The 14,856-nt window shown below is 36.7% G+C and overlaps 1 protein-coding gene across 2 annotated transcripts in view; it reads left to right on the top strand.

The window, feature by feature from the left end:
* The window catches only part of LOC118197515 (uncharacterized), a 54,097-nt gene that overhangs the window by 1,945 nt on the left and 37,296 nt on the right, over positions 1–14,856 (top strand). For both annotated transcript variants that reach the window (XM_035369031.2, XM_035369030.2), the window contains exon 2: positions 10,619–12,159. In XM_035369031.2, the coding sequence (XP_035224922.1) occupies positions 10,619–12,159 (1,541 nt within the window). The remainder of the gene's footprint in view (positions 1–10,618; positions 12,160–14,856) is intronic.

The raw sequence follows: 14,856 nt of genomic DNA, 5'->3' as shown, positions 1-14,856 counted from the left end.
CCGGAAAATTCTGATCGTGATTTTAGCTAATAAGCACTTAGAAATAATTTTGCTGCTAAAGTGCAGAATCGCCCACTTATTTGTTTGGCGCTTTTTACAAGAGTAAGAAGAATTGGATTTTTGTCAATTTTCTTTCACTTTTTAAGTGAAAATAGGTCAATGTGTACACAGATAAAGTCAAGAGTGTGCGCAATGCCATTTTTGTGCAATTCTGGGATATTTTTTTTAAGGGAAAATAGGTCGACGTGTACATGGATACCGTGTATGTGCAATTCTTAAAAACACGGCAAGCAGGCACTCTCAATTTTGCACCTAATCTTGTAATTGTAATTGTAGTCAGTAATGAAAGAGTATTCTAATCTTCGTCGTAATTAAGCATTTTTTTTCCATAAAAGCTCTAGCATAAGCATAATTCGGCTAGCAGATTGTTGGAAAAAATGTTAAGAGGGAAAAAAAAAAAAAAAAAATGCCTTTAGTTCGTGAAAACAAAATGGCATCCAAAACAAAACTAGCAGGTTGCTGTAGCAGGGTTGGTCGCCAAATTTTCGCCAAAAAATCGCAAAGTTACCATAATGTAAAGATCCACCATTCTTTATTTCATAAATTACGGTTTCATATTTTTAATTTTGTAATTTCTGCATGCCATCTTACCAGATTTAGACTGATGATCTATAATCCGGAATCGCCGAAGTCCCAACGAGTCCGGGTTAATGACTTTTGACTGTATTTGTAATTAATAAAATAATAGTATTTTCCCTGGAAGTTGTCTTTTCTTCCAACATGAGCACCTAAGAGGAAGTTATATTTACGGTTATGCATATATATATAAACCAGAGAGCCATTACCATTATGACCATCCTGTTAATAGCATGTAGGACCACCTTAAGCCCTCAAAACTGCCATCACCCAGCGTGGCATTGACGCCACAAGGTGCTAATATGCAGTCTGGGGTATCTGGTACCAAGTCTCCCCAACTGGTAATGCAATTCCCACACATGGCGAGGGGATAATGTGGCAGCGCAAATTCATTTTTCCAGGTGGAACCACAAATGCTCTATTGAACTAATGTCAGGTGGATTTGGAGGCCAAGACATGACTTGAAAGTCGCTGGAATGTTCCTCAAACCACTACTCAACCTTTATGACATGGTGCAGTATCCTGTTGGTAAACACTATCCCCTGCCAGAAATACTGTTATCATAAATGTGTTAACCTGGTCTGCAACAGTGTTCACTTAGTGCATAGATGTCAGGGATTGTCGTATGGGGGTTATGGGACCTAATGTGCTTCATGAAAACATTGCCCACACCATAATACCCCCCGGCACTGTTTTGTTTCCGTCCAACTGTGCATCCAGGTTCGTTTCGAAATGAGTGTATTAGCACACGCCCATCAATGTGATTTCTTGGACCATGTAACTTTCTTCCATTCTTCTAATGTCCAATTCCGATGTTTCTTGGCCTATTGCAAACCCATCTGGTGATGACGTGCGATTCGTGCAGGGGCATGCTTCGGTCTCTGGCTGAGGCCCAAATGCAGTAATGTATGGTGTACAGTGTGTTGAGAAACACTGTCTGGGTTGCCACTGTTGTAGCTGGTGGTGATTTCGGCTATTGTAGCTCTTCAGTCATGGTAAACAATTCGTAGCAATCTCTGCTCTCCTCTGGAATTAATGTACCTTCGACAACACGCTGCTGGCCAGTGACTTCTTGTTTCACCATCTGTACACCACTTTTGATATAAGCTCACAACTGCATTTGATTTTGATGTTCCCAGTCGCCGAGCCATAACAATTTGACCTTTATCAAAGTCTGATAAATCAGCTGCTTTTCCCATTATGTTGCTAATCACACTATGTTTGGAAAGACAGTGCATAACTGCTTTATATACTCCATCACCAGCCGCTTATTATGCCCAGTGGTTTTGTTCCGGGATGAGCCCATTGTTATTGATGAAGGGTGGTCATAATGTAATGGCTCTTCAGTGTATATCAGTAATGAAAGAGTATTTTAAAAGTACTGATGTAGGAACACTGTGACATAGAAACAGCAATGTTATTAGGCATAAAACGTAGATCCATATTGAAGAGGAATTTTGATCACATGAAATGCTGATCCACAATGGATAGGAAACTGGCAGCCGAGGCAGATTAAATCTTCATTTTATTTCAGTAAACATGTTGTGGCCACAAACAACTTGGCACTTTATTTGTGCCTATTTCATGAGGTTTACATTTTTGATAACTTTGCAGTAGAAAGAAGCAGCAGTCCAGCTACACCGAAGCAAAGTGTAGAAAGCAAGCAAATATGTTATATTTGGATGAAATCTTAATTCAGACCGAGTTAATTTTTGTTCTCAATGCATTTTGATTGGATAATTAATACTGTTGTAAAATCATTATTAATTATTATTGGCTGTTTGGGTTTTAGTTCCATTTACATCATCAGAGTTATGATACAGTCATATGACATGAATTAGTCTCCAAATGAGGCATTGCAAAGAGGAATTACTATTTTTAGAATATAGAGGGGAATTAATTTATGCTGCTAATTTAAATTATAATTTATCTTTCACATATTCTTTATTTTTCTTACACACACATGTAATAGAAACAAATTTAGAAGTAATGAACGACAGGAATTTTGATATTGCAGAATGCTGAAACACTAATCCACAATGAAATAGGAAATTTGGCAGTCTCGAGGCAGTTTTAATTCCACTTTTATTTAAATCCACATTTTCAGCCACACTCGGCATTCTAATCATGCCTATTTTAAGAACATTTACATTTTTTAATGTGATAATACTTTCTCTTTAATTGTATTAAACAGACATAATTTCTTGTTTAGTTACAAAGTTCCGTTGTTCAAGTCCTATAATTGCTGCATCGAGAATACCGACTAATTTGTCAATCGAAATTTTTTCGTTTTCAATAACCTCTGTGTCACTTTCTTCATTATCGGAACCGAATTATAATGACGAGGAACTTGATTTAAATCATATCAAAGACAGAGTACATCAAGATGAAATACTACATTTAGTAAGGAATTATAAGCCAAATAAAATATAAACATCTGCCCTGAAGATAAGGATAGTGCTGACAGATCAACTTCCAATTCATTGCGTTCCGCGGCGTCCCCCCGCCGCAGAGCAGCGTGAAATTGATAAACAGATTTCGAAACATACTTTCGCTTTGTAGATCCTTTACATATTAGTAAATATATATCGGAAGTTCTATTTGACATAATCGAAATTTTAAGCTTACTTTTATAAAATTGCTCTAACAGTCTGCAAAAAATAATAAGCCAGATCCAATTCGAAGATTAAGAAACAACGTAATCTGTAACATTAACTGAAATAGATAATCAGATCATTTTAGATTAGCTTATACCGTCCGTTATACATTAAATGCGCATGCGCAGAAAGTTTGTAGCTTTGAGGTCCGAATTTATATTAAATATTAAATATTATTTATATATTTAAGCAGCTAGAGAACGTTCACTATTCCCAGGCTCATTTGCAGTCATTTCAGGTTGATACCGAATCACAGTGTGAATCGCAAGAAATTAGCTGCATATGTTTGGAATCAGCCATCATTTTATGATAAAAACAGTTTGAAAACTGCTTGCACATCAATAAAGCTATTAAATCAGTAGTAAAATACATGTGAAAAGTTAATTACTGAAAGATAAATTCTCTGACTCATGCAGATAGCATGAAACAGCCATGCCCTTTTCAGCCAATTGGAATAGAAAAATTACGTTACAAACTACCATTTAGTGAACATCTACTGCTATCTGTACAACTAATTTGATATTAAAAATAGAAAATGTATAGGCAAAATAGTAAAAGCAACAGAGAAACATACAAAAAAGTTTTTTTTATTTAAAACTACTGATTTTAAGTGTTGTTAGATGTGTCCCTCTTCTTTGGGAGCAAAGGAATTTTTTCCATTTTGGATAAAATTCAGTACCTATTCATTTGGGGGAAAATAATGTATTCTTGCAGATATTTTTCTGCAGTGTTTTTCATTGTAGGCAGATTTTACAAGTACTTATTTTAAAAAAAATAATCTGACAATCTGAGACAAAAAATATCACTGCTGTATGATGTGTGAAATCTGGAATTATTGGACTTCAGCGATTCAGGATTTTAGATTATGATTTGGTGGTCGTGTGTGCTTAATGCATGATATAATTAAAGAAAATAAGAGTAGACAATCTCCTATAACAAAAGAATATATTAAATACTAAATTACAATTTAAATTACATTGCAGAGATCAACACAGAGCTCGGAACACAGTTCATGCTACCTTCGCGTACAGTTGTCCGACGAGAAGTCTGAGTGAGTAAAGATGTCGCTTTGCTGCTCCGAATAAGAACTGGATTTTACACGTGGCGCCATCTCATGAATAGAAGTTGAAGTATCTGTCGGAACGCCACAGTACTCCCCCCCCAAGTACCATCGGTACGTTATAAGTACTTTGGGTTAAATTTAACCTTTCTTCCAGATCTGGTAGTTTTAGGTTGCTCTTTAACGGGATGTAAGCTTTCTTCCGGGAGTGATGTTGATGAGGAAGTTGTTGGATCTTGCATTAGAAATGCTGGTTTGAGACGATCGATTCCAATCACTGATTGTTTGCCATTGCAGATGATGGTGAAATGTTTCGGTGTTCGTTTGACAACTTTGAATGGACCATCATATGAATGTGTTAAAGTTGGCTTGATTGCATCGTTGCGCACGAATACGTGCGAAGATGTCTCAAGCGCAGGATGTACAAAATAGCTTGGCTGGTTATGCGAAGATGCTGGGGTTGGCGAGATATTGCTCATGGTCTCACGTAAACGTTGAAGGAATGTTGGAGGGTCGATTACTGGAGTAGATTCCGGGTGAAAGAATTCACCTGGCAGACGGAGGGTTGCACCATATAACATTTCGGCACAAGTGCTACCAATGTCTTCTTTGAATGCTGTGCGAAGACCAAGCAAGACTAGGGGTAAGGCTTCTGTCCAGTGTGTGCTACTGTGGCACTTCAGACCTTGTTTGAGAGATCGGTGAAAGCGTTCCACCATCCCATTTTCAGATGGATGGTATGGTGTTGTGCGAATATGGCGAATGCCAAGAAGGGAGGTGAGGGATGCGAACAAGTGACATTGAAATTGTCGGCCTTGGTCAGTAGTGATGGTGGTAGGCATGCCAAATCTTGAAAGCCACTGGGAGATGAATGCTCGAGCTACAGTTTCAGCGGATATATTTTCAATAGGAATGGCTTCAGGCCATCTTGTGTACCGATCAATACAAGTGAGGAGGTAAGTGTAACCATTTGAAGGAGGCAATGGGCCAACCAAGTCTAAGTGTACATCATCAAAGCGTCTTGCTGGAAGGTTAAATTGTTGAATGGGGCTGTGAGTGTGACGGGATACTTTACACCGTTGACATCTAATACATGAACGAGTCCATTCTGTGATGTCTTGATTCATTGCTGGCCAGACAAATCTGTCTGCGATCAGCTTTTTGGTGGCACGGATTCCAGGATGTGCCAAATTGTGCAAGGCATTAAACACTTCACGTCTAAAATTGACAGGAATATAGGGACGTATTCTATTGTTCTCTATGTCACAGTAAATTTTAAGCGTTGGATCAATGTGCAGCGGTTGTAACTGAAGGGAGGTTTGTGGATTTGAGATTAGGGTCTTGAGTTCCTCATCATGCAATTGAGCTTTTGCAATTTCAGAGAAATCTGGGGTAGTGAGGTTGATATTGTTTACCCGAGACAAGGCATCAGCGACACAATTATCAGTACCAGAGACATATCTGATATCTGTACTAAACTGGGCGAGGAAATCCAGATGTCGAAGTTGACGAGGAGAACATGAGTCAGAGTTTTTTCTAAAAGCGAAGGTTAATGGTCGATGATCAGTGAAAATGATGAAGTCGTGTCCTTCCAAGTTGTGCCGGAAGTATTTAACAGCACAGTACACAGCAAGTAGCTCTCTGTCATATGTGCTGTATTTCCTTTCTGCAGTAGTAAGTTTTCTGGAGAAGAATGCCATTGGGGAAAGTCCTTTAGTGGTGTGGGCTTGAAGCACTGCTCCTATGGCCGTGTCAGATGCATCTACCATTATAGAGAGCTGATCACTAGGTGAGTGATAAGAAAGTGTGGCTGCATTTGCCAGATCGTGTTTGCATTGCACGAATGCTGCAGATGCAGATTCAGTCCAAGGGACAGCTCGTTGATCGTTTTTTTTTTTTTTTTGCTATTCTTCAGAAACTCATGTAGGCAGACTTGTGTTTTTGCGGCATTTGGCAGAAAGCGTCGGTAGAAATTTAACATTGCTAGAAAACGCTTCAGTTCAGAGATGGTTTTGGGCTGGGGTAGGTCGTTAATTGCTTTGACTCTTTCCGGTAAAGGTTTGACTCCATTCTGGGTGATAAGACATCCAAGAAAGGAAACTGAGGGTTGACCAAGTACGCATTTGGATGGATTTAGTTTTAATCCATGATCTTTAAGGCGAGTGAAAATCTGACGCAGATGTTTAAAATGTTCTTCCGCATCTGTAGATGCAACCAGGATATCATCAAAATATGGGATGCAGAAATCGAGGCCAGACAGTACTTGGTGTATGAAACGCTGAAATGTTTGGCCAGCATTGCGAAGGCCAAATGGCATATATAAGTACTCAAAGAGACCAAATGGTGTAGTCACTGCGGTCTTGGGCACATCTTCAGCATGCACTGGGATCTGATGATATGCTCTGGCAAGATCGAGGGTAGAAAATATGTTTGTTCCATGAAAAAGATGGGTACAGTCTTGGATATGTGGGACTGGATATCTGTCAGGGACTGTGACGGCATTAAGTCGACGATAATCTCCACAAGGCCGCCAGTCACCATTAGACTTTTTAACCATGTGAAGTGGACTGGCCCATAGACTTTTAGATGGGCGAATGGTTCCCTGTGCTAGCACGAATTCAAATTCTTTGCGAGCAGCTTTTAGCATCTCTGGAGAAAGACGACGAGGCTTGGAAAATACAGGTGGGCCATGTGTTTCAATGTGATGATACAGTTCTGGCTGATGAGTATGCTGCCCTGATTTGGATGGGTTTAAAATGTCAGGGAATTCTGCTAATAACCGATGAAACCGTGTGCTGCCCGATAGAACACTTATGTTGGTAGGTACGTTTGATATGTGAGAAGCTTGGCCCTGTGATGTCAGCTGACTTGTAGCATCAATTAAGCAATTATTCTTGACATCCACTAGAAGGTGGAAATGTGTCAAGAAGTCGACACCAATAATTGCTTGAGTTACATCCGCAATAATAAAAGGCCAGTTGAAAGTCCGGCGCAAGTTTAAATCAAGTGTCAATAGTTTGGTGCCGTAGGTTGCAATTTGGGTACCATTGGCTGCATGAAGTTTATTAAGTTGGTGAGCATTTGTTTTAGTTCTCGGGAGCACTGATATGTCAGCTCCAGTATCTACTAGAAAACATAACTGAGTTGAACGATCAGCCAGTACTATTCTGTCGATGTGGCGGACATTCTGTTGGCCAGCAGAAGACTGCCCATTTAGTTTCCCGCTTGTTCAAAAGTGCATGGAGGGGCACACTTGCGAGCTTGAGAGCCAAAGTTCATATGATAAAAACATCTGCCACTTGTGGGTTCTTTGTACTGCGTTCGAGTATTAAGACGGGATGGACTCCTGCTTCGGGCACGAAATTTATTACGTGGGCCCTGATTTGATCGATTGTATCTCCGTGAAGCATGAAGACTTGTTGAGAGTTCAGATACTTTTTTGGTCAATTCAGCCACTTTTTGTTCGAGGGATGAACTGGAAGGTGCAGCATTAGCAGCACTAACATAAGCTGGAGTAACAAGTTCATTAATTTTGTCAGCCATTGCTGCTAAACGGGTTAGATCTTCATTGGAAGCAGCAAGAATTATTTGTATGTTATTAGGGAGACACGAAAGCCATAGTGACTTCAACAAGTCGTCACTAAAATGGTTTCCTGCCAGATCACGCATTCGTGACAGCAAGTTTGAAGGTCACTGATCTCCAAGTTCAAGTCCTTGTAGTAAAGTACGTATTTTTGAAGATTCACTTTCTGAATAGATTTCAATGAGCCGCTGTTTCAGTTTGGAGTATTTATCACAATCAGGTGGTTTGAGAATTAAGTCATGCACTGAATTCAGAATATCAGACTCAATTGCTGCAACTACATGGTTGAATTTTGTAGAATCCTCACTAATGCGAGCGATAGAAAATTGTGCTTCAATCTGAGCGAACCACAATGAAGGATTATTTTTCCAGACGTGTGTGATTTGTGGCTCTGGTGGAATATCGTCGGGCATACTGATAGATAATTTTCACTTTAAATAATAAACACTTATCAGCACAAATATTGTAGCATGAGGATACACTATTGATATTTTACCATGATAACAATAAATATTTTAACCATGCAGAAAAAATTTACGTAACGATACACACAAATAATACAGGGTCAGCAATTACACACACAAATAATATTTTACCGAAATGCATTTGAAAAGAAACTCTTATATGAGAAAAAAAAATGATGCGTTCATTTTGTATTGCGCACACACTAAATCACCACTTCACACTGCTAAGGCACTTTCGAAGGAAAAAGGAAATCACTCCTGTAGCACGTGGGAAAGAAATTCACTACTTTCGAACACTGAGGGAAGAATTTTGCCGTAGCACGTTGCAGAAAAATTACTGATGTAGCACATTTAGCGAAAATCACTGTTGTAGCACATTTGTCACAAAAGTTGAATGATCTAAGAATTATTGCACGACGGCGAAGTCAGCGGAACGGAACAGATCACATTGATGATTTGCTGAAGCACCTTGCGATGATATGCACGACTTTGAAAAAAAAACACAAGCAATATATATCACTACTTCTAGAAATAATTGAAGGGGTACGTTGTAGCATACGTTTAATGTCCATATTCGTTGTTATTTTTAGTCAGTTCTTCAGAATGCCTTGGATGCACGTGGCTTAGGGTCGTTGAAAATCCATTCTCAGTAGCGTGCTCAGTCAAAAGGTCACCACTTTTGGTGGTCGTGTGTGCTTAATGCATGATATAATTAAAGAAAATAAGAGTAGACAATCTCCTATAACAAAAGAATATATTAAATACTAAATTACAATTTAAATTACATTGCAGAGATCAACACAGAGCTCGGAACACAGTTCATGCTACCTTCGCGTACAGTTGTCCGACGAGAAGTCTGAGTGAGTAAAGATGTCGCTTTGCTGCTCCGATTAAGAACTGGATTTTACACGTGGCGCCATCTCATGAATAGAAGTTGAAGTATCTGTCGGAACGCCACAATCAGTTTAATAAATCTAGTAAGATGACATGTAGACATGACAACATTGGGGCTTCTCTTATGGAGTTTCATATTTTTTGGCAATATCAGTTGAACAAAAACCGCTAAGACTTAAATCACTATGTAACAGCTTTACAAATAAAGTACCACAGAGTGGTGTAAAAGACCCTTTTATTTAAATAGAAGTTTAACAGAAGGCACTGTTTACACTTACAGAGCAGCCAGCATTTATGGCTTAAATCAAAAGTAATGAATTTTAAATTATGACAAAGCTAACTTAAGTTAGCCGAAAAGCTACACAGACACAAAACGCATAAGTTGGCTCTGACCTAAGTTAGCATGACAAGCCTATTGGTGAGAATAATGCAACGTCGTAGAATACTGCTCTCAAGAGAATCAATTAGCAAATGTGGCCTTCAGGTGGAACTCACTCGAATTCAACCTTCTAAAACTTTTCTTTAAATACTGTCTCTTTTCTCCCTTATTTGAGTAAACGCAAATTAGAAATTTGCATTCTAGTAGGAAAATGGAAAGCGAAAAAGACAGTGAAACAAATTAACATAACTGATTAATAAAACTAAATTAATCTTTATACACTTATTCAGTCATATAGAAAAATACTAGCCCTCCTGAGGGTCAGTGCCAGAAGAAGTGCAGCTGCATTGGTTGTCAGAATTTAGGAACGTCGAAAATTTTAGAATTTAGAGTAATGCCAAGCAGCAAAAATTATTGATGGCAGAATTTAGGACTTGCAGAGCTTGGATCAGGCAGCAGAATATGTAATGCTGGCCTGACGTCCACTCAACACTCATGGGCCGAAAGTGTGATCGTGGCCATTATCAGTATGTCAATCAATGTTGTTATCAAGCACGGTGTGAATGTGATAGTCCAGAGGAAAGTCACATTTATGGCAAACCTGCTTCCTTTTGTTATTATATTCTTTATTCCTATACTTTGTAAAGGAGAGAATTTTCTTTTCTGATGGTCCGAAGGTCGTATTTTTATTTTGTTTATTTATTTATTGTTGTTGCATTTTGTTAAAAATATTTTTAAATTTATTTAAACAAAATTTATCTGGCTCTGAGCTATTTTTAGATTGAGCTATCTGTCTACATGCAGTTTGAGTCTGAAATCACTGTAATGTAGAACAGAATAAAGTAGGATAAAATATAATTAAATTCTATGCTGGCAGAAGGCTAGCTTTTGCCCAGCTAGGTAAGGCATTATAATTTTAAAAATGTTGTTTTTATCCATTCACAGGATCAGCAGATGTTCAGGATAATGTAAACACTGATAAAGATGTAGATTCTTCTAAAGTTGTTGAAGAATGTATTTTGGAGGAAAAAGCTGATATGAAAAAGACAGAAGAGAGCTGTGAAATAAGCACAAAGAAAGAAGGTTCTAGTAAAAAAAATGGTTCAGAAGAAAGTGTTGCACAGTCAGAAAGCATTAATAAAACTGCAGATGAAAATAAGGAAGCAAATGATGAATCAAAAGTTCTTGAAAATGAATCTAAAGAAGAATTAGAAACTACCCAAAGTAAAGAATTGGAAATGTTCAAAAATGAACAACAGAATAAGAAGTCTGTGGAAGAAGTTGATATCAAAACGGAAAATGCCCTAACTACAGAAAAAATTCATGAAACCTCAGGCCTAGAAAATGATTCTCCTAGTGTTGTGAAGAAACCTGAAGAAACAGCTTTAAAAAAGACTGATTTAGAAAGTAAGGATTTTGAAGATGTTGAAAATAAGCATTTGAGTATAAGTTCTGAAGACAGGATTGAGGTTAAAGACAACACACAAGAAATAATAAGTCCTAGTAAGACAGTAATGGATGAAACAGTTTCTAATGTTAGCAAAGTGGCTACAAATAGTAATTCTGAAAAAAGTCATGACAGTTTTGCATCTGGTTCTGTAAAAGAATCTGAATTTCTTAATGAAGCCAAAAATGATAAATCACTAGAGCCTTCGGAAACAGGTGTTAAAGATGAAAATGTAGTTTTAGATTCTGTTGAATGTAATGGTGAAGATAAACAGATTAATAAAGAATCTGACAATGCTGTGGATAGCACTGTGGTTCCTGGTGTAGATAGCACTGTAGTTTCTGGCATAGATAGTACTGTCATTTCTGGCATAAGTGCTTGTGATTCATCTGAAAATGTAATCGACAAGACTGATATAGCTAAAGAAAAGAAAAAAAGTGAACTTAAAGATCCTGAAAATGCATCTCAAAATGCAATAACTACAAAAATTAAATCAAATAAAACTGTGGGTAAAGCATCAAACAGCTCTGAAGAAGTTACTGAAACGTCTCCCAGTGCTGAAGGATGTGTGGAAACTTCTGTTTCCACAGCCATTGTTAATGGAAGTAAGGCTGCAAAAAGAAAACTTGAAAATAATGCTCTCAGTGATGAAGAGAACAGAAAAGAAAAGAAAATGAAAAATGCTGCTGCTGATGTTAAAATGATAGAAGAGCCGACAGAAGTTCCTGTAAAAACCCTTGCATCTTCAAATGATAAAGATCAAGAGCAAGAAAGCACTGTTCAGCCTCAGAATGTTGCTAAACAAACAGATGAGAAGTGTGAAAATAATTCTTCAAGGGGTCAAACATCTAAAAATGTCCAGAAGCGGAAGAAAAGGGCAGCAGATTCAAAAGAACCTCAGCATGTAGATAATGATCCAAAGAAGGCTAAGCGTGCTTCTCAAGTTGAAGAAACTACTGTAAATGGAGAACTTGCTGCTGCACCTGGTGGTAGCAAAGACGTAGAAATGACGTCCGAAAAGAATGCTGATGAAGCAGGTGTAAGTATAATTAATTATCTAAAAATGTTTATGTAATTTGTGAATCAGCCGGTTTGTCAAAATAAGACCAGCCTAAACAAAACAAATTTTATAGCCATAATTCTGTAATTACTGTAAGAATAGCTTGGAAACAATATCCCCAGGCCTTATAAAATTTCCCCTCAGCTCTTGTACACTACACTTCAATGAGATGAAACTCTAAAGGGTATATTTTTTCAAAAGTGTCTTGATATCTGTGATTAGGAAATTCAACAAAACAGTATTATCCTATTTTGCAGCACATGCTCCCAAATATTTATTGTTTATGTAAGATATGGGAGTCTCCTAATCTTTATGGCCTCTATTATTTTAAATGGTGCTGAGAGCCCTGTTGTTAATGTATTGTACCAAAACAGCAAACTACTCAGAATTCTTGTAATGTTAGGTGAACTACAGAGGGTGTTTACACATTTTTGTAACAATTTTGATTTTCTCCATGAATTTAAATATTAATTTTAAAATACAAACGTGACAAGCATCAAATTGGAATAATGTTTACTTAGTAAGTATCTGCAGCATTAACAATATTCTTTTCTCTAAAATGTTGCTGAAAAATAAACATTGGATCGAAGAATATATTTTTGTGTTCTCCAAAGAGAAATACTCTAATTTATTTATTAAAGAAAGATGTGAAAAGTATGGTTTTAATATTTCTACACATGAAATAAATGGCATAATTAATATGACAGTAAAGAAATATCAAAGTTTACATCTGACTGGAAAAAAGGCAAAAAATGCATACCCCACAAAGGTACAATTGCTCTTATTAAATACAAAGTTGCATCTGATGTTTTAAAGGAAAATCCAGGCCGTCAAAGAGCTATTGCAAAATCTTTAAATATCTCTGTAGGAAGTGATAACAAAATTATAAAATCTGATTTAAAGCTAATCATAACAAAATCAAAACAAAAAAATCTGATGTGTACACCACATGACTTCCTTGTACAGAATATTAAATTATACGCATTTTACCTTGCATATCATTTAAACTTATTGGATTGAATTAAACCTACTTCGCCGACAGCACATAAACCACAATAGAATAAATGCATTCGGGTTTTCATCCGCAAAGAACCCGTTGGCGCCGTTGCGTTTTTACTCGCCAAGCTCGCGGTTCATCGACGATGAGCCGAGCCATAAACGTGATTTTTAGTGCATGTAAATTCAAGTTAGTAGACAAAACAATATATTAATCATATGGTAGTAAAAATTCACAGATAATAAGCATGTAGATGTAAAACTAACCAGTTAAGCGTGATATACGAAAATAAATTTGTATTAAATTCAAGTTAGCACAGAAAACAATATATTAAGCATAAGACAATATATAAGCATTTATAATGGAAATAAAAAATATAAATTAGTATTAATGTACTGAAATTACCCGGTTAAATGTGATAAACGAAAAAAATTTGTCATAAATTCCAGTTAACACAGAAAACAATATATTCCTTACACCAGCAGTGGTTTGCTAATTTTGATGACCATGGTGATGCATCAAACTGTATTGTCATCTTAGATAATAAAGCATATTTTTTATTTCAATTTAATAATCTATTTACGTCACACTGTCATCCTCTGAAAGGTTATTGTTCGAAAAACATTAACAATATATTATCTTGTTAAAATTTTACGCCATAAAAATTGATTTATTCTCATAATTTTAAATGACAATAACCAATAATAAAAATAAAAGCATTACTTAATTATTTAAAATGCACATGCATATTTTTGCGGCCTACGAAAACAAATTATTTTAGGGGTTGGAAACCTCATAGTTCTGCATGCTTACAGCTGTTAATAATTAAGAACACAACGTGAACAGCCGTGTTACAAATTAGCATTTTCCCCTCCCACTGTATTTTCTTCCTTTCATCCCGAACCGAGAACCGGCATCTATCTACGAAAAATATTTCTATTTATCCGTTGTTAAAAAATTCAGAAAAAATAATAAATAAGAGAAGAATAATATAAATCTGCAAATGCGAACAACGACAGTGATAATTCAACAAAGTGAACGCAAGAGGAATGTTTGCAAACTTCGAACAAGGGAATAGGATAAATCGGCTGGGTTACCAGGTTTGAACTATTATTGCCAAAGTTGGCGATGTTTACATTTACCGGGTTCTCTGCGGAAGTGCTTCCATGTATTCTTTAAAATTCATTTTGTTTACCATAGCGACACTCTGGCGCTAGGTTTACTTAACAGTGTTATATTTCATTCATATTATAACTCAGAATGCACAAAATTTATATCATTTAAAGAATTATCTAATCGTTGCCACATGTTCTATTCAAATACTATAATAAAGCTAGAACTATTTATAAAGAAATTAAGCAAACAAAACAAAAAAGAAACAGTTTTTCACAGACGATTGAGTATTTCTCATTCAATTAATTCAGTTTTCACTTAGCGACAAGGCAAAAATACATAAATCTCAAATTATCTGTATTAAAAATTACAAAGTAAATCTTAAACGCTTATTTCCTCGAAAAAATTCCAGAAAGGATTAAGCATGATTTAAATAATAAATGAAGGCGTTATCTTTGTTGTTGTGAAGCTAAGTTTCTCTAGATTGGCAACAAATCCGCTACTCAGCTGTTTCAAATGTAAACAAGAGCAATGGCCGCCATCAAATTAGGCTTAGCGGCACTTAA

Source organism: Stegodyphus dumicola, chromosome 4, assembly GCF_044657685.1.
Source record: "Stegodyphus dumicola isolate Sdum_Otavi_A_Nest chromosome 4, ASM4465768v1".
Lineage (NCBI taxonomy): Eukaryota > Metazoa > Arthropoda > Arachnida > Araneae > Eresidae > Stegodyphus > Stegodyphus dumicola.
This window is presented reverse-complemented; position numbering and strand designations above follow the sequence as displayed.